This window comes from Echeneis naucrates, chromosome 1 (genome assembly GCF_900963305.1).
Source record: "Echeneis naucrates chromosome 1, fEcheNa1.1, whole genome shotgun sequence".
NCBI lineage: Eukaryota > Metazoa > Chordata > Actinopteri > Carangiformes > Echeneidae > Echeneis > Echeneis naucrates.
In genome coordinates this window covers 6,397,166-6,423,345 of record NC_042511.1, presented here as the reverse complement: position 1 = coordinate 6,423,345, position 26,180 = coordinate 6,397,166, and the positions used below count along the sequence as shown (strand labels likewise).

Sequence of the window (26,180 nt, the reverse complement as noted above, 5' to 3'; positions counted from 1 at the left end):
GTGGGGAGCAGCGGCAGAGGAAGGACGTTTTTCATGCAACCCATAAAGGAAGGAAAAACAATGCCCTTGAGATGTGAGTTCATGTCGCACAGGAAATCACCACACAGAGTTATATGCTGCATGTCTGTGACATTGAACCATGACAAAAGTTGTGGTCTCATGCTCTTCTTTCTTTGGTTCCATTTCCCCTTCCATTTAGAGTCGATGATTTCAGATGATTGTGACGATTCCCGGCCTCTGGATTGGTGAAATCTGACCGTCTCATTTTCAGTGGGAACAGATTGCTGGCGAGTCCAATATGAAATGAACTGACTGTGTCAGAGACTGGTTTTAATTAACCCTCCTCACGTCACCACAAAGATGAACAGTTTTCAGAGAATTATGGAACAAACATGGTCAAACATGTCAGACAAACTTAATGTCCTGTCACTGACTGTGTCTGACAGTTTGATACACACGTATGAAATAATGCATATATGAGAGATGAACAAATCTGACGTTTACACAGAAAGGGGCTCGATTGCAGCACCAGACGTGTAAAACTCCAGCTTCTTTCAAAAACGAAGGTGTCACCTTATTAAAGGTTAACATCTTCAGATGGAACAAAAAGTATTTGACTCTGAGTAGTCGGCCACAGCTGCTGCAGGGGAAGTCATTTTTTTGCTTCATATTTATCGTACTTCTTTACTTGATTTCCTAACTGACACACATTTTGTGTGCTTTTCAGTTCGACCAACATATGTTTCAACAGTTTCCTTTTAGGTTGCCCTATAAAAACAACTACTGATAAGGTATTATTACATGAATTTTAATAGTCAGCTATTGAAGGCTGAAGAGCCTCATAGTCACTGATACTGGATAGGAAATGGTCAATGATGTGAGGCGTGTGTGGAGCCAGGACTTTGGTGTATGCAGCTTATAATAGTGGCAGCATTAGCACTGCTGAGCATCTTGCTCGAAGGTTAACCCAAGGCTAATTTATTTGCTGGATAATTAGCTAGTTAACAAGCTTAGCTTACAAGCGGAGGCCAAAGACATGGAAACCTGCTAAAAAATGTTGGTATATTATTAATGCCAGCGTGCCTAAAGTAAAGTATTTTACAGTACAGCGGACATGACAATGGACATCCAGGGAAAGACGGGGAGATGGAAGTTAAAGCAAAAAAGGGAAAGCATGGAGATGGAAAGCCGATGAATGCTGGAATTCATTTGTTCGCCACTTCTCCCTACCTGGTTGCACACAACTTCTCTCCGCTCCACCAGTCAGCGTTCACAGCTATAAATCTTGGAGTGACATCCTGGCCGGCGAGTCCCACGTAAACACGGCCAGCGAAATGTCAGCGCAGAAGGCAGACAAGCCTGACTTAGGAAGAGGGAGAGTCGAGGCAGTAATGTCACCACGCTTTAACACACCCACCATCAGTCTTCGTGACATTTAAGGGATCTATCGCTCGATCCCTCTGGCCGTGGCAGGCAGAGCGAAAGTTTGAGGGAGGAGGCTGCGTGGACCTGATGAGTGAGGGAGTTAATTAGGTAGATCTGATCACAAACAAGAGGCTTGCCTTCACCTCGTGTTAATTCTGTCTTGTAATACCCGCCAGCAGCCTTCGTGGCCTTACAGCTTAGCGGAGGTAAATCCATGATGTACAGTCGTGTTCTTTTAATTCAACACGACCATCGTCCTAACCCAGACAAGCCACACATTTCCCACACAATACTCACATACGTTTGCAGGTTTTTGTTTTGTTTTCCATTTAACTTCCATTTAACTTTCTCCACTTCTGCAGTAAAACAGCTCTCAGCTCAGTCTGACTTCTGAGACCCCGACATTCCCCCCCTTTGGTATCCAAAGCTAAATATTTGATCATTATATAAAGTTGAAATCTCTTGAAATCACCCACCTTTTTTTCTCCTGTGGCACTCATTCTTTACCTTCACTCACTACTGTGTATGAGGCAGTATCGATTTCTAAATGAATAATTGATGAAGTAGGCTTAACTGCTCTTTTCAGATCTCCCTGGCCCCCTCTCCGATTCACTTCGCTTCCCTGCCTCTTGTCTTCCTTTCCCGCTGATCTACGTCCTTCCCTTATCATGCCGTCTCCCCTCTTTCTCACCCATTCTTCCTGTAGCTTTCCTCTACTCCTCTGACCTTACCCTCCCTTCGGTCTCCCCTTCCCGTCTCTCTCTTCTTGCCTCTCCCCTCCTCTCGCGCTGCTGATGTGGATCCTATTCTCTGACAGGTTGTCCGGGAGGGAATGGGTTGCTCGGATGGCTGGCCAGCCGGCCTCTGCGTATCATCCGTCAGCAAGACACGTTGTTGTTTTAGAGTTCTGCTGGGAGCTGTCTCCTTGTCTCTGTCTCTTTCTCTGTTGCTCCCCTCTCCCAATGCAAACACACACACATGCCTTCCTTCCCTTGTCTCTCTTTGTCTCCATCTCTATGCCTCTCTCCGTTTCCCCTCCTGACTTTTTTTGCACTGTACGTCTCAACTCAAATATGCAGCTGATCAGCATTTTAAAAATCGGCCTCTGGGCCTTTGGTCCAAATTAATCAATGGCTGTGTTACTCCGAGACTAAATAATCCTGAAATGTTAATTCAACAGTGAGCTTGGGGGGGAAAAGCTGTTTTGTTTTAGGATAAAAGGAAATGAATAATAAAAAAAAAAAAAAAAAAAATCATGCCTTGTTTTTCTCCTGCTCAGGTGCTTCACTTGCATAAATGGCAGCCTTTTTACAGCTGTGTTGGTTCTTCTCTGTGTTATATTGAGCAGTTTACTGAAGTTAGCATGCTAACCTGTTAGCCCTCGCCTCCACAGTGGTCCGAGGGCACTACTGCTATATAGTCCTCCAATGAGCTGTTCTGTACTGCTGTTCGAGGTACTTATGATATCCCACAATGCATTACAAGAATAAGTGCACAACCAACGGTCACCGACCAAGCAGCACATACTGTCAGGCATTGCACCAGTGCTGGAAAAAAAAAAATGGATGGATGGTGAAAGTGAACTGAGTAAAGTCTTAAGGTGGTTTTTCACTTTACAGATGAGCTCAGTATACAGAGGGGCGGGTGTAGGAAATTGAGTTTTCTTGGCCAATCTGTGGCACAGACTCAGAAAAACCCGGCACATTACACAACACGTGAGAAATAGTAAAATTATCACCCTTCATTTTCGGAAATTGCAAACCTTCATCAAATAATCAATTAAATAATTATTTCATGTGAGAAGGAATTGAAAGTGGCCAACTAGACATGTGACATGAAGAAATAATAACAAACAACTGACATATAGAAGCAGAAAGCTGATGGTAGATGTAACGGAGCACCTGCCTTTATTAGAGTGAGTGAATGTTCTCATCATATGTAATAGTTGTAATAGAACAGTTTTTCACCTGCCAGCTCCTTGAATACGTCTGTCGGGGCGGTAATCATTTTAAAACTGTGACTTCTAGGTGGTTGCTAATGATGATGCTGAATTTCTTATTGTGAAGTACAGCTGGGCCAGATGTTTCCTGTACTAAATACTGTAATCCTCTCACTTAATCAAGTCAAGCGTCAGGTCACATGATTTCATTATTCCATGAAAGTCACATAGTAAATTTGCCTTGTTTTGTTGTCCTGGATTCATGTTCGAAGTGCATACAAATTTAAACTGCGCCAGTTAAATAGTCACCTAAATAAACCTACATATGCACAATGCAGAAGCACAAAACTGGCTCATACTTAAGTACTACCCATAATCCAAATTATGGATAAGGTTAAAAAATGTTCTGCATTGGAGGATATAACAGAAAAGTGTGGCTGCCATTATGACGATATGTCATGCACCGCTAGAGCTCATATGCAATGTATTAGTTTCAACCTCCCTGTGCTGTCTGGAGGCGCTGATACACACACCTTGATTTGCATTGTCATTGGATGGCGATGGCAGCTGCTCATTCCGCTGCTCATCCCTTTCATGCCCTGCTGCTTCGCTGCCTCGCTGCTTCTGTAGCTACTTTTTATCTTCGCAAGGAAGAAATTCTCAGTGTTTTGAGACAGTTTCATTGGTCCTATAGCTGCTCTTGCCAGGTTTACTGCCTGTCTCTGAGGAAATAACAATACATATTGTTCTGTCACTTATTCAAGACGAAAAACAATGTTTTTCTTTAAGCTGAGCCTTACATGCCTATTGTCCTGACACAAATAATGCATCTGGTTGCATTGTAAATGATGTATTTGACTGAATACCTAGGCCAGGTATTTTCTGTGGTATACAATACATGGAAGTGGACTGCACTGCCGGGAACAGGTCTATAATGTAAAATGTCCCTGACAAATGCTGCATCAATAATTCAAAATGTAACTGAACATAAGACAGATAAAACAAGGGGGACAGAAAGTCATCAGCAGATAGTTTGTACTGCACGACAAAAAAACAAACAAACAAACAAAACGCTGAAATACTGAATTACCAGAGGGCTTTTAATTTGAAATACTACGGAACATTAAATGACATTTTCTAGGAAGAATTGTGTGTGAGAAAACAAGACTTTGTTCTAAAATACCACTGCGACCAATGACACAAATCAAACTGAGGGGCTTGGAAGTGAAAACATCTCTTCTGACTTTCTCTGAGTGATATTTTAATGGATAAATACAGCAGAAAATACAGCATGATCTCTGTTAACGGAGGTGATTGGTGATTTTTTTCAGATGATGTGGTTATAAGGCGGTGCAGCCATATGGTTCTGCTATAGTTGATGTCATTGGTGCAGAGGGTAATTAGCAGTATAGGTGAAAGACCATATGCAGGTTTTGCTTTGGATGATTTCATTTACTTATTAGCCTACTTCTGATTAGAATGACTTTCAGTTTCAGCATGATGACATTTAACAACCTTTATTCTCTCATGTAGATTCTAGTTAGAAGAAAAAGTGAAAGCTCAAGGAAACTGTGACTGAGGTATTTATTGACTTATTTTATGTTTCTGAAAGGCCTAAAAGGCCAACTAATTACCAGGTTTAATGACTCATTCCCATGACACTTCATCAGCTGAACTATGAAAATGTGACAAAATCTCATGTTTTGGGTTTGAAGTGCTTCTCTCAGTAATAAAGAAGAGTGAATGAACAATAAAACGTAGCATTCTTATCTTTGCTAATTAGCCATAGTGATTCGTTCATTTTGAATTCATCTTTTATATGGCTCAGGAGTAACAAGTCATCTCAGGGAGTGATCTGTTCTTTTTTCCCTGGTACATGCATGTGTGCCACAGGCTCATATTCGTTCGCGAACGGGTCTTTCTGCCGCATATTCTCTGTGTAGGAATGCCAACTCATAAAATATGGTCTTCGGGTCTTGAGTCTCTCATTCACTTGTCTTATGGCCACTGCAGGCTCAGTGTAGAAATGAGTGATTTGTTCACGACTCATAACTGTGGGTCTTCGGGTCTTTCGTTCATAATTCACGTGGTTACAGCACGAACATGACCAATGCTGTTATTACTGGTGAGGAGAGCTAGTTAACGTTAGCTATGTAGCTATGGGATGGATGTTTAATTTGCCTTTCTGCTGGAATGAATTCATACACCACAGAGCTTCAATGAGCAGGTAGGCTAAAGTGAACAGACATCATAGCATGAGAATTTTTTAATGATAGGCGGAGCGCTCTGTTACCGGCAAATGAAGTAATCAGTCATTTCAACTTCAGTAGGCTACGGCCCAAAAGGCTGCTCAACAGTTTAACAAAAGCAAACTTGTGTATTATATTCCAAGTGAAGCAAACCATGTTGCTCTTCATTGTTTCGAAGCTGTGCTTCTTCAGTCATTACTCAATGACAGCTGCAGCGCCACACAGGTTCCAATGAACCAAATGAATGAATGACTTGAAAAACATTTGTTCATTTTTCTGAACGGCATTAGAAGACCTGGGTCAATAGAAATATCTGAAGTTCCCATCACTAGTTAACAATTCATTGGAAAAAACTTTTGAATTAAAATGTCTCACTTGGAGGACGTGCTGCTTTGAGTGACAGATGAGTGAGTATTCATCATCATGGTGACGATGGATCTGCCCACTCTGTTGTTCAGAACTGTCTGTAATAAAGCTGTGGCTGATTTTTTTTTTTTTTTTTTTTTACCGTCTATGTTCTGGCCATGAGTTGCCATGAGGACAATTGCAAAACCAAGAACATAGTGTGTTTGCATTAACAAATCTTTCTTGATTTCGATGGTGCCTCGCAAAGACACAACCAGTGAAATGATCAGCAAACAACATTAATCGGTATATTCAAAGCAGAAATCTGCAGCAAGAACGCAAACATCAGGGCAAATGTTGACATGACCCACTGGTGCGTAGCTAACTAATGATTACCTCTAAAATTCAATAACTTTTTGTTGGGAATTTGTGTTAATTAATGTTTTTCTAAACACCCTGGAAGCTCCTGAAATAGCTCATCATGCATTATTGGGTTGTCTTGTTAAAGTTACCGTTCTAGTTGTGTTTGGGTGTAAAATAAAGACAGATGATGTGAGTGAAAGGCACATGCTGTTAATTTTTTCTTGAAGGTGGTGTAAACTTTGGTTGTTGCCCCGCTGCTTTCTTTCATGTGGGTCCAGACTCTGAAATGCATGCATAACACCGAGCCAACCAGCATGATATTAAATGACAATGTCGTCTGCATTTCTACAGAGAAAATGAGATCTTTGTCCAACATTCATAAGTCTATTTTTTTTTTTTTTTTTTTGCTGTTTCTTTTCTTGTGTCTGCTTGATGTACAGCAGACAGAGACTTCCCATTCTTCCTCTCCATACATAAATTAATGAACACTGTGCATGAACTCACATTATTCTCTGCTGGCTGTCCTAGCCTTTGGTCATGTTTTCCTTGAGAGCAAAAGCTTGTCTCTTCCAGTCTCTCTTCAGCTCACACGCAACTTGTACTAGCAGGTGTATAAGTGGAGGCTCGATGGATGTCTCCCCCCAGCCTGTCTGATCTGTGCTCCACGTGGCCTCGGATTGCTCTGCGCTCCCTGTTTCTGCTGCTGCTAAAGTGTTCGATTGCTGATATTTTCAGACACTTCCTCGTGTAACGCTGGCACCAACCTGTCACTCCTCGCCGTAACTCCGGCAGCGTCTACCACAGAGCCATGCTGCCTGTTTTACCCTCTCACACAATTTTTTACTGTCTGCGAGCTGTTATTGAAATATTTAGCACTCAGTTCAGCTCCCGAGCATGTACTGGCTTTCCTCAGCCGGACTGGAAATTTACTGGTGTGGGAGCATAAATTGGAGCCATGCAATGCAGATTTGACTTCAGGATAATTTTTTCGCCTGCACCAGCTCTCCACAGAGTAACAGCCATGTGATAGCCATGAAAGATGATGTCATTATTTGGAACAGGATAATGGGAGTGATAAGTGTCATTACCAGCCAGCTGGTGATCAAAGTCTAACCATTTCTATTTCATTTAAATCTTTTGGTGGCTGGCGATAGCGGCGTCTGATGGTAGTTTTCCCCGACCTACCGTTTCAGATCGATTCTCATCTCAGCTTGAGAGATTCACTGGCCTTTGAGAAGATTTGTTAAAGAAACATGAAAAAAACATCTGCAGTGGTGTTGCTAAAGCAAGGTGAAATTGTTGGGATGAAGAAGTGTTTATAAAGGCCTAACAGCAGGGTGGGACCAACTAATATACAAAGTAAAAAAAAAAAAAAAAAAATCTGCTTGTTGCATATTCGGTGAACTTAATCAAAGAAAAAATATGCTCATACCCTTAAGCGGTCACCATTCTCTAAACAGAAAAAAATACAGGCTGTAAGGAATGAATAAATCCAGAAGGAATGGAAGGGTTTGAAGGGTTGTGAATGAATAAATCTGATTGGCAGTAATATATAATAAAATTAAGCAAGTTCTTTTTCTTTTTTTGTATTGCAGCCCAGCGTTTCTTCCAACTGAACAGATCAGAAAATAATGTCAACCAACAACTCTGTCCACACAGTCAACACACGACCTTTCATTGTTCTCATCCATACTCAGAGTTGTAGGACATACCCAGATGGGCCGCTGTACTGACGGGTCAGTGCACTGTCAAAAAAGTTTATGTCAGACTAACTGTGGCTGCTAAATTTGTTACATTTGACACAGTTTATCGGAAATGAAATCAATGAAATATCTCTGCTGAAATAAACTATTTGGAGTATCTTTTCTTTTCTTTTTAAAAGAACAAGTTGTCATGCCGTTGTCTGTCCCGTTCTTATGAACAAACTATCTAGTACTTTGGTGATTATTTATCATGACTGAAGGATGAACTGTTTTGAATTTTGGTGAACAAAGTTTGCTTTTATATTAAATCAAAAAGTCAAACTCACTGCGACTTCACAAAACGCAATGTTGGGCAAAATATAGCTGTAATCTCTTGAATAATTAAATGCTGTACCTCAGTGGTTGGTACCATCGGCCCTTAACCACGACATTTAATCGCAGCGTCCCAGGTTCAAATCTGGTGAGGGAATCTCTGCTGGAGCCCTCCCTGTTTCCTGTTGGCCCCTCTGCCAATTACTGTCAGAAATAAAGGCATACAAATCCCCTAAAAATATATATAAAAAAAAGAAAAAGAAAAAGAAAACGGTACCTCAGGAGAAACTAACCAGTTCAAACAAATACACCTTCTTTATATGGCTAGATGCTCAGCGGGGAGCAGGACGTGGGAATAAATAGTACAAAGGTAATATAATCAATCCAGTAAATATGCTGAGAACAGGTTTTCAGACCACCACGCATTTAGTCACTCAGATAGATGGAAGGACCGATTAAAGCTCAGTCAAACTGAGGGACAGGCTGATGGCACTGCCAATAACTGTTTTATTGCTATAGTGTGACTGTTTTAAGGAATTTGTCTTAAAAGGTCCTGTAAAACCAATTTTTAATTGGAGAATTTGACATCCATTAGACAATATAACTGGAGGTTTGAAAACCAAAAAGCATGAACCTGAAGTCTCTCCTAATCTAATATCCTTTTCTTACAAAATTATTCAGTAAAAATTAACAGAAAATTGATCAAATCGGTGTTTTAAGGTAATGCATGTGTATGAAGTGACTCATTTCCACAGGTTTTCCTTTTCACACACACTGTTTTCATCATTTGTAATGCTGTCACTTACCTGTATGCGTCGACATTTCTCAGCTGTGCTCATCTTCCCCTTCCCTGTGGCCAGAATTAGCTTATCTGGAAAACAAGCAGACCTTAAGATCAGGTAATTAAAGAAATTCATCAAATTCGTCAAATCAGTGCTACCTAAGACATCGGCAGCAATCTTTTAGAGAAAACATCATTAACACCATCTAAAGATTCATAGCACATATTGAGGTGAAACAAACAATGAGATCTACACGCCAAGGTTTTATAAAAATAAACTCATAATGTGGAAAAGGCCTTTAAATGTGGTGAGCTTCAGTCAGAACAGCTAGAAGGACGAAAAGAAAATTCTGAACTGAACTAAAGGTTCATATATGGACCACTTCATAAAAAAAAACCTCTTATATTGCTTGGCATGAAAAGGTTCTGATTATTCCCACTGCCCGGCCGTCTACGGCTTTTCAGCGAGGAAATGATCAGCACACACTATTACATATATACTACTGCTTAAGTTCAAGTTTAAATTAATGGCAAGGAGACTAACCTCTGTGTCAGGGTACTCAATTAACTGTGACGGCCTGTGGAGCTGATCAATGGGCTGCACAGGAAGGGAGCAGAAAAATATCTTCTGTTAAATTCAACTCCACACGGACATTTCTCTAAATTCTAAAACAAAAAAAAACAAACAACAAAAAAAAAACAAACACCATGGAAGCTGGAGAACTGGCTCCTTTATAGTTACAGAGCTTTACTGGCTCTCTTTAAAGGCCAGGGAGGAGGACATCATTAACTGATTACAGTACCAAGTTTCCCCTGTTGCTACATGGTTGGTGTTTAACAGTGCTACAGCCGCTGTGACATTAACAAGACAAGAAGTTTTATTGCACCCTCTCAGCAGAACTACTTCTGCACAGCAGCCTGGATGCTTGAGTAAGTTGGTATTGGAAAGTGATGAAGATGCTGGCCGGCTGACAAAAAGAGGGCAGCTTTTCACTCAGTGTCTGGAGAGTGAAAGGATGTAGTTGGATGTTGAACTCAAGCTTTCTCTCAGATATTTAAGTGAACAGCTGTCAACGCCAACGCTGGTGCTGTGGAAAAAGCATACAAATAGGTCCTTTAAATGAAGCTCCACCTCAGCCATTAAAAAATTCGCTTCAGTAGCTCAATCGTTTTGTTTATTGAACAGCAAAGCCATTGTTTAATCTCTTCAGTCTATGGTTATAAAATCTATATTTTAGTTGTATGAATGAATAAATGTAACATTTATACTTATCATAATGAGACAAATTTAGAACCCACTTGATGGTTTAAGGTCTTGCTGAAAGCTGTAGATGGGCACCAACGTCATACAGAACAGAACATAAGTCCAAAAGCATGACCCCAGAAGATGCTTGCAGTGATAAAGCAAGGTAGTCAAATTTCTGCATTCTGGGTACAATAAAATTTACTCTTCAAGCGGACATATACATTACCATGCACAGGCCCCTCCCTGTCTGACACGACGCTGGAAAACTGATCAGCTGAACCGAACATGCACAGCTGAAAATCAGCATGAAAAGAAGCGGCTGAGACTACTTCTTAATTTAAGCTCGACGACATCACGTCCCTTGTTTGGGCTTCTTTTTTTTACCAGGACTCACAGCACCGTCCACGGAGTCGGTTTGAACACAAAGAAAGAGATCTATCTTGTTCAGCCAAAGGTGCCGCTGCTAACAGGCACCACTGTGTCAACATTACTCTTCTTTGGTTTGGACAGAGGACACGTCCTGGCTGTGTGGCCCTAAATCAGAAAACAGAAAGAAAATGCTATGTAATAGAAGAAACATACACAAAACGGAAAAAATCAACATAAAGTAGCGTTATGTAAGGTATAAATGCAAAGAAAGGCAGACCTTTGTTTTGTTTAGCTCACTTTAATAGATGACTGTTATACATACATTATAATACATTAGATAAGGCGTTAGTTTCATTTCAAACATTATAACCTCTGTATCATTTTTCAGCCTATAAAGATATAGCTAACTGAAGTCTGTCCCTAAAGAATAATAGCAAATGAAAGGGGATTAGCTGTAGAACCAGCTTTATTGGTTTGACTTATTTCACAGTTTGCCTACAGCTTCAAGTAATAATCATATAAGTACTATGATTCTGGATTTTTTCTTGTTGGAGAACAAATTCTAAGTGACGAAGATATCTTGTTTTATTGTGTTTCATACAGATTTTATCAGCTTTTCTTATATCTCTGTGTTTTTGGAAAGGCGCCATAACCGTCCAAACTCTTAAGAGTGACGTGTGAGCTTTTAGGTTTCGTGTCCACAGTCACAGTCTGACAGATACAGATGCATCCGATTGTACTGCAAATGCATGAACAAGAGCTATAACGGCTATAATAAGATCTATAAATCGTTCATACAAACCGTTCCCCTCAGCGTGCATATGCTTTCACTGACTACTGTCCTATGAATAGAGAGAGAATGTGAGAGTTATTTTCCTCCATTTAATTCAGCTAAAGCCCACGTTGAAACACACTCCTACTTTCCTCTCTTTTTTTCTTTACATAGATCATAAACCCTTGAGTATACAAATGACTCGCGGAAATATGTTGAGAAATGTAAATAAATGTCGGTTGAGGTGGCTTTTGCTTTAAAAAATGGAGACATTGTTATGTTGGAAGTTGAGCGGTATTAAGATGCACAAAGTGGGCCAAGAAATCACTCCTCCTGCCAACACCACCAAGGGGATTGTTGACACACGGCAGGTTGGGTTCACGGGTTCAGATATTATTGCCAGGTTCTGAGCCCATCACCAGCTTGCCTCATAGGAATCCAGACTGGTCAGACCAGGCTACGTTTTTCCACCCAGGTCTGGTGAGTCTGCACACACTGCCGCCTCTCACTTCTGCTCTTGGCTGACTGAATGAAACTCTATGTGTTGCACACTCTGAGATGATTTTTCCATTAATGGTGGTGTCAACCAACCAGGAGAAAATGATGCCATCAGGGTAAGGAGGCAGGATTTGGGCAGTTTTTTCTTTTTGTTTGTTTGTTTATGAGCTCCGAATCCGGACTGGTACCTGGTTTATAACAGATATTCTTTCAGGGAGTGAAGCGGAACCTGCCGATTTCTCTAAAACCGCTTCACTGCTCACTCTTATGCTTCTATTTTCATGAGATGAACCATTATCAGTGCAAAAACAACATTGCTGAAATTCTCTGGAGTTCATCATGTCAACTAAAAACACGAGGGAAAATCAGCATTCCTTTTGATTCTTTTAACTCACCATGGTCACAGCAACACAACCATTTCACACCTAAACTGTCTTCGTATTTACATAAGATGAAAGCATAATGTGTGCTGTGTGGTACACTGCTACTGAACTGCTTTCATTCTCTAAATTGTCTCAGTCAGGAGTAATGAAAATAATATAGGACAAAAACAGGTTTGGTGGTTTCCAGTTGAATTATTATCGACTTATATATAATATTTTTCTAGTCTTACTACCATCTGTAGGACATTCAGTGGGATAGTAAATATGTCTTCCCCATCGGTCACGTGTGAATTAAATGAGCATGCACTCATTCATCAATCCAAACCCAGACTGTCAGAGCACTAAAAATGTACGATTGACTCTTTATACAGGGAAAGGCATCAAACCCGGCCATCTGTGTCTTGGCGGTCGCACTAGTGGCCAGATGGACTTTTGATGCTTTCTTGGATTGACACTTGAGTGTGAGTTTCTTTAGTTAAATGGCCGCAAGCTTTTCTGATCAAGCCTTCATTATTTCCAAACCCAAAGTGGCTTTTCAAAGTCTGGACATCAAGCAGAAGACAAGTCCACTGGAGTCTTAACACTGAAAGTCACTGTTTTCTGTAGCTATATGTTTGGTGTCATGTAACATTTTTTTCACACTGCTGAACTGTCAGTGCTTGTATCACTTAAAATATATTTATCTGGTACTGAATTTAAACCACAGGCCAGTTTGCATTATTTTTCATCACAAATTAAGCTATAAAAGTTATTTTTTTGTCTTTGTTTGACTTTTGGACATACATCTGATATTTTGGATCCAGGTCACCCTCAGGATGTTGACTTCGCTCCGGCAGAGTTTTGGCGGCTGGAAATGCAAAACGTTGACCCTAAAGATCTTAGAACTGCAAGCTGCATAGAGAGAATGAGGGAGGAGAATTATTACGCTGCATTTAATGCATTAACACTTTTGAGAAGAAGAAAGAGTGATTTGCAAAATGCTTAGTAAGAGTCTACATATCAGATTTATTAAGGTTAAACAGCAAGAAACAGAAAAAGATTGCTCAAGAGAGAAAAGCAGGGCGAGGAGATGAGAGACAAACATCACCCCAGAGTTTATGATGGCTGTCAGGGCCGGATCTCCATAATAGTACCCATAGGTTTTTATATCAAAATGGACCTCATCTTACTTACTCACCGCAATCTACTGAAATCATCACACAAGCAAACATAACTATAAAATGAAACACAATACTGTATAATCTGGTCATAATATGTAATACTCAGCAAAAAAAAATAAAAAATAAATCTGAGAGAATATTCACAGAGTACACCTCTCCGAAAATAAGGACGGTGATATATTTGGATTCAACCTTTACCCAAGTGGTAGAATTTGCTGTGAATAAACAAATCACAGTTTTATACAGTCAAAAGGAAAAAAAAAACAAAAAACAAAACAAACAAACAAACAAAGAAAAAAAACAACAAAAACAAACAAGAAACAAAGAAAGCGATAAACACTTGAATCGGGGGTGATTGTACAATGAGTAAAACTATAAATCTTACACATTATCTCTGTTACCCTTCCCTACAGGTGTATTATTGTGACTGTAAATGTATTCAGCGGTGACAGACATGCCTCCCCTTTGCTCTCTGTGTGCAGATGGCCTGTTAGAGAGAGAGGGAGGCTGAATGTCACTGCCATTACAGTCTCTCTCTGTTTCAGAGGTGCTAATTAATCAGGCAGCATGTGTGTTGGTGAGCCCGAGCTAAAGGCTGAAAACGATCATCAGAACTGTGTTTGTCTGCCATTAACCCAAATCCTGTCCTACGGTTGGTCACATCATAGACCAGCAAAAGCAATAACGCCTGTCCTGCTGCAGGCCCCACATTCCTCTTCACATCTGCCTTATTTCATAAACCTGCACGTTATGTTTTTTCATTTCGTTGTTGGTAAGGAAAGAAACAAAAGCACACTAATAGATGTATAGCAGGAGTAAGTTAGGGCTAATTAAACAGCATGTTTCCAGTCTTTCAGGGACAGTAGGTAGGATTTGCCGGCACGTTGTTGTCTTATTTGAGAGCGCCTCTGGGGAACACACACACATCTACTCTATGGACAGCTCTCTGCTTTTGTCTTCAGATGCTACAAGCAGAGTGAGTATTTATGGGAGCACAGTATGATTTGGACCATCCTGTTTATAGGAGGCGATCTATCATTTGAAATGTGTTCACTTTCCCTGTAGCAGCACAATAAAGAGCTCTGTTTAGATGTGGGTGCTGGGTGAGAATCTCAGCGAGAGGACAATCGTTGAAGCTAATTTGGTGGAAAACATATGGGAGCAACTAGCTGTACCCACAGTTAACGGTTCCACTGCCTCACTTCGACTGAGCAAAATACTTAAGGCATGAAGCGATGGTTAAAGCCCCAAATGATTTCCAACTGTGAAGCGCACCAAGATCAAACTCGAGGGAACATTTCCCAAGTGTTAAACAGGAATTGTTTTTGGTCATTATCCTCTGTGGATTCATGATTCCGAGTGGCCAACTTCGTGTTTAATGTTGGCTTTTCATTAACTGTTAATACAAAAAAATTTGAGGGGTTCACCGTCACTAGAGTATGTTCTTTACATCTCATTTTGCAAAACCAGCCTCATTTGCAAGCGCCACAATTTAAGAGTTTAATCTTCATTTTTTTTACACTAGTACCACAAATATATGTATGACTATCTCTGAATTTGAATAGTAACATTAGAGTTTAATGAATGAAAATACTGTATTAAATTCATCATATTACCCAGTTCAATAGACTTGGGCTATATTTGCAAAGCTACGCACACTTAATTAGCAAGAACAGCATAATGGAGGAAAGATGCTTCGGCATGCTTAATGTTTTGTTATCAGCTACAACACACTTTCACAGTATATTACTGCAGTAGCAGAGAGTTCACGTGAGCTGTTTTCCAAAGAATTTTATTTCCAAAAAGCAGTCACAGAAAAGTAAAACAAGCCAGTCAAGTACATCAAAACATATGCCCCAATGGGAAGAAAGAAAAACATAAAAGCCAATAAAGACAGAAGGCCTGATGATATATACAACAGCAGACATCTTTTTGGTGTTGCAGTACCAGTGAATCACATGACAAACTCATGGCGTTCTTCACATAATGCCAAAACGAATAACAAAATAAGGGTCTCCTTTTGAATGGACAGAGAAGGTTCTAAAATCAGCTAAGGCACAAAGAGCCTCCCCGCCAAAAAAAGTAACGGGGGAAACATCAGTCAGAGAAATTTGTGCAACAGTTGCTCAACAATACATTCCAGCAAGAACAACAACAATCTGGCATGTGATTTTCTCTGAGAGGCAAACAGGACAAGGTCTTTGTCCAAAAACACTGAAACAGGTTATGTACTTTGATCAATAAACACCATTGATTCACTCTTTGTGTCCAATTATCAACATTTTAAAAACTCTTAATAATTCAATGTCTTTTTTTTTTAACCACATTTGTATTTACATGTACAATACCCTTTAAACAACATTTCAATACAAAATACCTATGTACATTTTCTTCATTTGTTAATCATTTTGTTACAAAATAGGACTTTCACGTTGAGTTACATTTTTTTTTTTTTTAATTCACTGTTTTCCAAAACTCATTGAACTTACATAATAATTTGTATTGTGTGAAGTCATTTTTCAGAGCATGGCGGCACTTTAAGTTAAAAGATGGCAGCAGAAGCCGGCCAATGGAAAAAACGAACAAACAAACAAAACCACCTGTCCTTTGCAGTGTAGATTTGACAGGCCAGGAGTGACAGCAATTATAATAGACACATCCGACAGAGAGGCAAGGTGAACTTGACATTAATGACCAGTAATGTCTCAATAAGTAATTAGCCAGTGCAAAAACAATCACTTAGCTCGAGTGATGGCTAAACAATGTTGACAATCACAGCTTGAACTTCTAATTGGCTTCAGATGAAATGTAATTCAAAGTAAGACAAATGTCCGACCGTACCTCTTGCTCAAGATGTGTTGCGACAGTGCTACCCTCAGTGGAATTAACTCGCGTCAAATGTCCAGAGATTGTCTTGGTGGCAGGAAAAGTACTTCAAATGTAGATCAGTGTTGAAAAGGTGCCACAGAGCCGATCTAATAAATTACGCTTTTTGCGATCAAGACACAATATAATATTCACTTGATTCACTTGATATTGTACATTATTGTCACAGCATGAAGATCACTACCACTCACAATCATTCAGAAACCAACAGGAACCATATAACACTTAAAAAAAGTACAGTTTCTCCTTCGATTTCGGACGTCGTCCACCGTGCTCGCTTGTGAGGAGTGTTTCCGTTCACTTTGTCTATTGGGCGAGGTTGTTAGGCATCTGACCTCTGACCTCATAGGTCAGGGGCTCTTTCTCTTGTAATGCACTTGGCAAACAGCCATATAAGAAACCAAGACAAGAAGATCTATTCAGACAGGACAATACTAACTAACACACAGGTGCGGGCCATAAAAAGGTACAGTATAAGTTTGGGGTGTTGGCCTTTGTAAATAAAGGCGGCTTTCTTTACAAAAAAATATTTATCATGCTGCCCAGGCAGCGTTGCAGTTATTTAGTCACTGACTAAAAATATCAGTATTAATATAAACTTATAAATAAATAGTGACTCATGGACTCATTCCCCCTCATTCATACAATTTTTGAGACTTCTTGTATCATTATGTACAACATAAAGTATCACTGAAGTGACCGGAAAAAGGTTAAAAAAAAAAAAAAAGAGAGATGAAAATGAATTCAGTGATGAAAATTTTAAGGTCAGCTTGAGATAAATGCATTTCAAGTTTGAGGCAGTTTGGTAAACAAACAAACAAACATAATGGACAAAAAACAATTCTCTCTTTGTCCTCTGCCTGTCACAACATCTGGAGTTCATTAAAGAAAATTGTTATGTTGGTGTTAGGTCTTGAAATACTATTGTACAACAACCACATAAGAAGCATTTATGAATTTAGAACACTAACACATCTACATTAAATTTCTATCATTATCCAAGGCCTCTGGATTTGTATCTCTATTTTTTCCAAATTTTTTGAATTTTTTTTTCTGCAACAGATGGCCCAGCCAAAACAGTTCCACATCCTGACCAGGCACTGAAATGAAGGAAGTGGTGCTGCTGTTACTGATTTATTCTGCTGATTTATAAACTGAGTCACTGAACAACAAGCCACTCACATGTTTGAAGTAATTAGCTTTAATAACATTAAAATATTTGTTGTTCAAAGTTTAGGGAGCCGTATCAAAAAATGTTTTTTTTTTTTTTTTTTTTTTTAACTGTTTGGGTCATCATCTCATTTTGTTTATGCTGACATAAACCTAAAGGAGGCACATTTATTCCTACCTTATCCAACCTATCTGATCAAGCTGAGGCCTTATACAGCAGCGGATTTTAGTCTGCTGCCGGTGTCGGCAATTCGCACTCGCACGACGGCTGTGGCCCTGTACAGGGCTTTAAAAGCTGACTTCATAATTCATTCAGCAGCAAAATAGATGCTTGAAAATTGCAACATTTGATCACAGTAAAACTCAGCCATGAGAAGAAAAATAAATACACTGAGAAACTGAAATAGCAAAGCCAGCATAATCCCACAAGGAGAAACCCTGTGGGAGGATCTGTAAACCATTCTCCCTGCTTTCTGTCAGGACACACCCTCACCAACCTCAGCACTTCTCCTTTTCTTTTTCTCTTCCCGAGACAGAGGAAGAGCATGCTCCCTTCCTCTCTCTCCAACAAACCCCATTGAATAAATAAAAATCAACAGTGAATTTCCTGTGCTGTGGCCTCTGGAAGCCTAGCTGCTACCTGATGCGCCCGTCTGCACGCGGTTCTCCCAGATGGGATTTGGGGTCTGGACTCAGGGAGCTCCAGGGGTTCTTGGCGCAGGCCTGCATGACGGGACAGGCAGTGGGGCCCACGGTGCAGATGTCGGCCGCCTCCCACAGCTCCCCCACCAGGCTGTCCAACCAATGCTCGAGCTCCAGGCCGGTTAGCGCCGCGTTCCTCTTGGCTTGCTCCACGTAGCCCAGGCTGACAGGGATGTTGAGTACTGGGTTGAGGCCGTGGAAACTCTGCTCCATATAGCTGTTCTTTGCCGGCCCATTGTGGAGCTTCAGAGTGTCCTCTGGAAATTTGGGAAGGAAAAAACAAAGAGCAAAAGGAAGCAACGCATGATGCATGAGTTAATAACATGTGGTCAGACAGAGAGGGGATTTTCGATGAGGAAAAGGGAGTCACACAAACGTGAATGGGAAAATATTCAAGCGGCGAATTTTCTTGATTATTATCTGCAAAGCTTAAATGGGCTGCTAATTTGCCTGGCTTTACTGGAATCCCTAAATCCCACTCTTTGATGTGGTTTGTCAAGTCAGTGCAATGCTGACTTTTTGGTCAGAAACACTCAGACGCGCCCTCATTCTTTTTCCCATGACGGTCCAGCTCTGCAGGAAGGCAGAAAATGTAGACACAACTTTTCCCCTAAAACACCTTCTCCACCCTGAGCGTCAGGGAAGCTGTAAATTCCACACACTTCCTCTAACTGGGGCGCGAGCCATGCCCTCTGTGTGCTGTGAGACACTAACTGCCTCACACGCTGACGTTTTTCTCAGACATCAGCGCTTTTCATGTGCTGGTGTCAGAAAGATGCAACTAGACACGAGGTGATGCACCAGGGAAAGGCGACGTTCAACTCATGCAAGCTAGCTTTGCTTAGTAGCAGTGTGTCTTACAAATTCAGCGTAGTAGTGAATGTATATGTGCAAACACGTGTCCACTGCTGCATGCGCTGGTGGAAGGCCACGCCATAAAGTTTTACTGGCTCTGCATGTGGGAGGGAAACCTGGTGCCAGGCAAGCCCGTAAATGATAGCGAAAGCACATATTATCACGCACATACGCGCACAAACACACAAACAAAAACTTTTATGTTGATAATGCTAATTGATAAATAATGATGTGGCCTGACATTGTAAAAAAATGCAGCGTATGCTCACTTCAAAGCATGTGCAAGGGCATTTGTTATTATATGTGAATTAAACGATGAAAAGCAAGCGTTTGACCTTGTTAACATGTCCAGACGATGTTTTATATAATACAAGTCATGGCGGCGCATTTTCACCTTGGAACTGCAGTGAACCAATGACAGTCTCATAAAAATGGATTCAGACAGCCCGAGGTTCATACGTCACATGACCCGAGGCACCAAAGTAAACCTCAAACCTTGTCAGTGCAGACACTAAGAGTGTGTATTAGCAAAACTACTGACACTGTGTCATATACTGCCAGTTACAAGCTGATAAACAACATGAACATTTAAAGGATCCAATTAAGAGTTAAGTGGAGATGTTCTTCCAGACACGGTTTTTTAATTTTTGCAATCACAGAATATTTTTGCATTCGAAACGTGTGAAGATGAATTTCAAAGATTTGAAAGAAAGCACTCTTACTGTTTGTTTATATTTTGTTTTCATATTGTGCTTTGCTAATTTTAAACACATCAAAGAGCACCTTCAGTTCAACCAGCAATAAATAATAATGATGCTCAGGATTTAGCCTGATAATGTTCAATGAAACACCAAATGAATAAGCACCTTTCTAAAAGTGCTTCAACAAAAACAGTATGACCTTCATGAAGTAAGGATTTACTGCTCGGCTGCTGCATTAGTTTTAGATAAGTGCACCTGTTAAAAAGGCAACTGAGTGTATCTGACACTGCTAATCTTAGACCTGAGCTGCACCACTGCAGGGAAGACAGCCGATTACAGAAAAAATGTGTCGGGCTGACACAGTTAAATTACTACCAGGCAAATTTCTCAGTTCTATTAGGAGCCATAACATAATTGCGTAAGACAGACGAACCTAAACAACTGTAAACTAGTGATTAATATTTCATTTGCTGTTCCACAGACCCCCCATCCCCCACAGCCCCGCTGAGACTCAGGTTAAGGACAAAAGCTGTAACTTTGTTGTTTCTCCTCGTCATTAAAACGGCTCAGGGAGCTTATTAAACGCAGAAAGAAGTGATTATGCCAAAGCGAGCTTCTCAACTCTCATGTGACTTTCAGAGCAAACAGGCTGCTTATGGACTCAAACAATGCAGACTTGCCCCTTATCCATGCTGGCTGATTGATTTAATTGTGTCATTGTTTTTGGAGGGCTAAGTGCGCTGTTGTTTAACACTCTGTTTAGTATGTATGAACAGCTCACTGGGTTATTAGGGGTGACTTGATGAAAAACAACCAGGGTCTGCAGAGGCCCAGAGGCTTGATTAGAAAGGGCATCACTGCAAATACAAGGCTTTGTGTGTGTGTGTGTGTGTGTGTGTGTGTGTGTGTGTGTGTGTGTGCGTGTGTGTGTGTGTGTGTGTGTGTGTGTGTGTGTGTGAGTGCGTCTACAGACAAACACCTAAACTGGCAATTGTTTCTTCACAGTGAATGCAATGCTCTGGCTGAATAGCTAAACAATGTACTCTGAATATAGACTTTTTGTCTCTGTCTGTCAGACACCACCACTGTGTGTAGTCGAGCTCTGCATTTTCATTTTCTACATCCAGAGTATGAACTGCTGACCTGTGACAGATAAAGGGAGACATTTGGTGTGATGCAAAACTAAGACGGGCCCGTCTGTCACGAGTATGTGGCAGAGCAGCTTCCACTCTGCAGTAATGCAATACAAATGCCCTCGATTTAAAGGTTATGATGCCCAAGTTTGGGTTGAGACCACATCAGAAAAGTCTGACTTTTTGTTTTGATGTTTTGTGCATCAGAACATCACATCCTCTGATGGTGAGAGAGAAAGTATACCACAGAGTAAGAGTACGTATTAAAAGCAAAAGTCTTGCAAACAAAGGACAATGACATAGTTGTATCATATGTATAATATGAAAGCCTGTTTTAACATCACCTTTAGTGTTGATTTACTTCTCAATAATGATCATATAACGTTTTGTGGTGCAAAAAATCTGAATTCTATTAATTATTATTATTATTATTATAGAACCCAAAGCTTACATTTTTTTAAACAATGCATGGAAATAAGCAGTCAGTCTAGTCTGATTATCAGATCCAGTCTAATATAGAATACAGATTTTAATTTTACCTAGAGGTACTATACTCAGTAGCAAAGTTATAAAATGTACTCTGACATGTACGGGAACATGAGTAATAATCAAAATGAACTTCAGGCAGTACAGTGAAGTACAGGTGCCTAAAATACAGTTCTGAAGTAAATGTAGTCACACTTCTACACTACAGGAAGCATGAAATCCAGCTAACTCCTCTGTAGCACAGTGTCAACACAGACTCCACGTCATAAGCACAGGCTTTATTTCAGGCCTCTTGTATTAAATTGCACAGTGCAGGTCTGTGTACACAGTGTGGGGCTTCCACTATACTGTCATTCAGTCACGCCTTATATTCTTGCTTCATAGATGAAAATCTGTTGCGCTGGGAACAGTGCATCCGTGCAATGAGTCTGACAAGGGTGTTTGTGCGAAGAACACAATCAATACTCATTCTGCATTTTGTTAAAAACGAAACCAATGGCAAACTCTAGTCACAAGCTGGCATCATGACGACGACAGGAGTTATGGAAATTTCTTTCTCACCTTGTCGTATGGGCTGGTGCTTGCTGTGGGTCAGCGGGGCAATGAGGAAGTTCATCTCAGCCACGGGGCTCCAGTGGTGCAGGATGCGCACGCTCCACACTCCAGGGCGCAGAGGCTGGTTCAGCGGCGGGCGATAGTGGGTGAACTCAGCGCTGGCGTCGATCAGAATGTCATAGGTGGCTGCGATGACATTGGTGGGGTCGATCCACACGACTGTGACAGTGATGTTGGGCCCTTTATTCCACTTCTGCATGCCCACCGTCTCGTCCATGGGACCCATCAAGCCGCCAAAGTTTCTGAACATACGTTCTTTGGCATCCCACTCTGTACCGATCTGATGGTGGAGCGGCATGAATGACAGAATGGGGTAAGAGCACAGGCAAGTAAATAAGCAGCAGTAAAAGGCACAAGAGATGGGGGGGTATACAAATAAAAATAAAACTCCTGCTGCTGTGTATATTGCACATGATCATAAATAAATAACAAACTCTGTGGATGTGCATGAACCTCCATTTTGCCATACTTTCAAAGTAATGAATATCTGCACTGAATTATCATGGGAAATAATCTCCAGCATGCATTTTTCATCAAATAGCTCCACACTCCAGCCCAACCTTCCACACAGGCACAAAGTTATATAATGTGATACCACGCAGAGGCCTGATTGTCTTCTTCTGCACCTTTAAGTCAATTTGTCCACAGTTACTGACACATATTCAACACGGATAATGACAAGCAGGCTTAGGCTGCAGCTGTATGCCCTGTGGGGGAAAGATCAAATGCTCTCTGGACGCATTTCAGAGCAGTAGAAAGAGAGGTCGAAGCCAATGAACAACAACGAACACCAGTATCCTATGTGACCTGAATTTGTCCTAGAAACAATGAAAAAGATTGCAACCTGACATCAGCGAGAAACCCCAAAATGGAGAAATACGGTTATATCTGACCACCGATAGAAAAAAAGAGAGTTACCCATAAAAAAAAAACTTTCAAAAATACAGAAAAAGCTGCATCTTTGAGATGGATACACTGATTGTAAAAACCCAACAGATAATATCTAAGTGAAATATATCTTCAGTGTACTGTGAGACAGTGATTCTGACTGCAGATCATAGAACTAACTGCCAGCCTGCGACACACTGGAGGGCTGCCAGTGGAACAATGAGCCAGTTTAAGATCATTACATCTTGTATGCTTGTATAATAAACATTTAGTCTACACAAGTTAGTTTGTTTGACTGAACTGAGAATTATAGGTTCTGTTTCAGAACTTCTGACAAAAGAAGACTGATTGCATCACTGTGAAAGAAATAGTCTATTCAAGGGGAAAAAAATGAGACCAGAGGAAGAATAAATCACAATAAATCACAAGAATCTGCTTCTAATGTCGTCAGTGTGGTCAAGGATGTAATTGAAGAGCTTTTGTGGGTGTGCATCATGATGATGATGAGGTGTGTGTGCGTGCGCGTGCGTGCGCATGTCTTGGATGGCAAAACAGTGTGATATGCAAAATACGGGACATGGAAAGATTGATGGTGGATGATGGCGAGAGGCAATGCGCAAACACACACACCTACACCTACACACACACACACACACACACGTATGAATTGATAATGAAAGATGTGCGGTGGGAGAAAAGTGAGAGGGGTGGTGGCTTTAGGAAGCGCTCATCCTTACAATGGTAGCTGATTAACACCCTCACCCTTCTGGACAATCAATGGCTGACTGGAACTGACTCTGTGTTACATCCTTTGAGAATTGAGATTGCGATGAACAGTATAAATAGGCCTGACTTTCATAAATGAGACACTCAGAGAAAGTGTCTTGGTCATCCTTGGTCAACTCCTTTTCATCTCAATTATTGGGATGACCTCTGCCATTTCGGCCCCTTGGACCTCAGTTCTTTTCTCTATAAATTACAAATCAGCTCTCTCTTGTCGGGCACAGTAGCTCATTACTTTATTCAAAGCAAACTCACTGGAACACATTACATTCCCGATTGATTGGCAGCATGCTCGTTTTACGCCCCAGAAAGAAATGAAAGGAGTATTGACAGAGGAATCTCACTGTAATCCACTGGGAGAGCGCCTGCAGACAGAAGACTAAAGTTAGCGTTGTGAGAGGCAGAGCCTGACAGTGTTCACATGCGGGTAGGAGGCAGCATGTGCCGGCAAAAACCACGACTCGCTTTTGGTGCCTGCCAGTTTATTTGGCCAAACGCACCAACTAAACACAACGTAAATTGTGCACTGGTGCAGCAGTCCATGTCTTCTGTCAGTATCAGGCCAGATGAGTGGGCAGCTTTCACAGGCTCGTCTCTCTCCAACACACACGCAGCAAGTACATACAGGTTAATAAGGTGCACACACACCTCATTAACCGGCTGCCTCATAATAATGATGGTAATGATAACAGGGTTAGGAGCATACACTGTTAATACACCAAGTTCTAATACACCAAGATGAATGAAAGTTACAGCTGAGAAACAAATTAAATAAAAACAAAAACAAAAGCAATAATTAATGATTCTGATAGCAGTAAAATGAACAAACGCTAGATGAGAGACTAGGGCTGGTGACACAGACCACGCCACCTCTGTAGGGCTTAGAGCTTAGAGATCCAGAAGCAGTATAGCCAAAGCTATACTGGCTTTAGCCATCAATAAACTATGTCCGACAACTGGTCAGGAGCTGCTCTAATAAATAGATTTAGAAACAATGTTATCCGCAATAAAGAGCCCGTGAAACTGAGGTAATTTTGACAAGAAGATGTGCTGCTTGTGTTTTGGATCACCTGAAGTGTGTTTAAAGATTTTTGAGAACAGGGCAAAGTCTGTGACTCCCTTCAACAGGAAAGGTTACATGTGAGCAATGTCTCTGAGATGGTAGCAAGCTCAGTCCTGATCCCGGTCACGGCTGGAACACTGGATAAGATGCTATTTTTATAGCAAGGGCTGGAGGTCCTTATGCCTACACAAACACTGAACACTGCATTGTTTTATCAGTTCTGCTGGAACACTCAACTAGATTCACAAATCCTAAAAAAAACCTTGAACATTTGAACATTTATTCTGTGACTAAAACTTGAACTGCTAATGTTCAAGGTATACGTGTAGGAGGAGTAGCAGGAAACTCATTCTTCCAGTATGAAAGTGGGTCAAACGGGGATTAACTTCTGGCCCATTTCAGCCTCAGCCTATAGCTTACGATGACCTCCAAAGTCAGCTTGTCCCTCGCTGCTTCTACTCAATAAGCTTTGACTTAAGACCTGCACCCAATCAAGCCGTATGACCGCTCACCAAGTCGGAGGCTTATGACCGTCCTTTGCTTGAAGTCATACTTAGTCGTGCTTTTGGGACTAATGCTGATTGGCCCCTCTCATCTCACTTTGACCTCTCCCCCCCTTTGTATTTTCCAACTGCACCCAGTAACTGCAGTGTCCTGGCTCTAACCCTGTTCCTTCGCACTTTCCTCATGTAAACTAACTATTTAGATTTTCCAATTGCAGCCACCAATTACCAATGACCATCATTATATGCAGAAGATATAACTCTAGCTCATAATTCTTTCGACACACATCCCTCATCTTCATGTCTTTTAATTATTATTATTACTTGCTCCCCCTCTCTGTTAAAGCCCCTTTCTTATTTAACAGAAAACATAAAATTTTGCCATCACAAATTCCCGCTCTCTTCCATTCCTTCTTTCTGAACACATGACCCTGCCCAACTTAGATCTACGTCACTGGCTTGCAGGCGCCCGCAGTCTGACACCGCCATAATATAAGACAGGTCAGTTTTTATCAGACTATGTCATGGATGGCCTCAGTCTGCATCGGGCCCTGCTTAAAACCGCAGAGCATGAATGTCCCTGCAAGCTCTCTTCAGGGGCTTATTAGTGGCACCTTTTGTGAGGGATAATCAAACACAGGTGTTTGGCCATCATGAGAGGACTCCCCTGGGGCAACTTTTACACTAACTGAGGGACTATGGGTAAGATGGATGGATGCTTGCTAATAAAGATACTCTGCAGGGCGATGGACGGATGAGGGATGAGCAGAGTTCAAGGACATTTTGTGCTACAAAGATAACGAAACCATGTGATAAGTGGGGCAATACATCAATTGTGTGATGCAGGTGT

The 26,180-nt window shown here is 41.0% G+C and overlaps 1 protein-coding gene across 1 annotated transcript in view; it reads right to left on the bottom strand.

Moving 5' to 3' along the window:
• Positions 1–17,677: 17,677 nt before the first annotated feature.
• The window catches only part of xylt1 (xylosyltransferase I), a 67,389-nt gene continuing 58,886 nt past the window's right edge, over positions 17,678–26,180 (bottom strand). Inside the window, exons 10-11 of the mRNA XM_029511140.1 lie at positions 22,040–22,373; positions 17,678–18,560 (exon numbers count right to left, since the gene is read on the bottom strand). Of these exons, the coding sequence (XP_029367000.1) occupies positions 18,238–18,560; positions 22,040–22,373 (657 nt within the window). The 3' untranslated portion in view covers positions 17,678–18,237. The remainder of the gene's footprint in view (positions 18,561–22,039; positions 22,374–26,180) is intronic.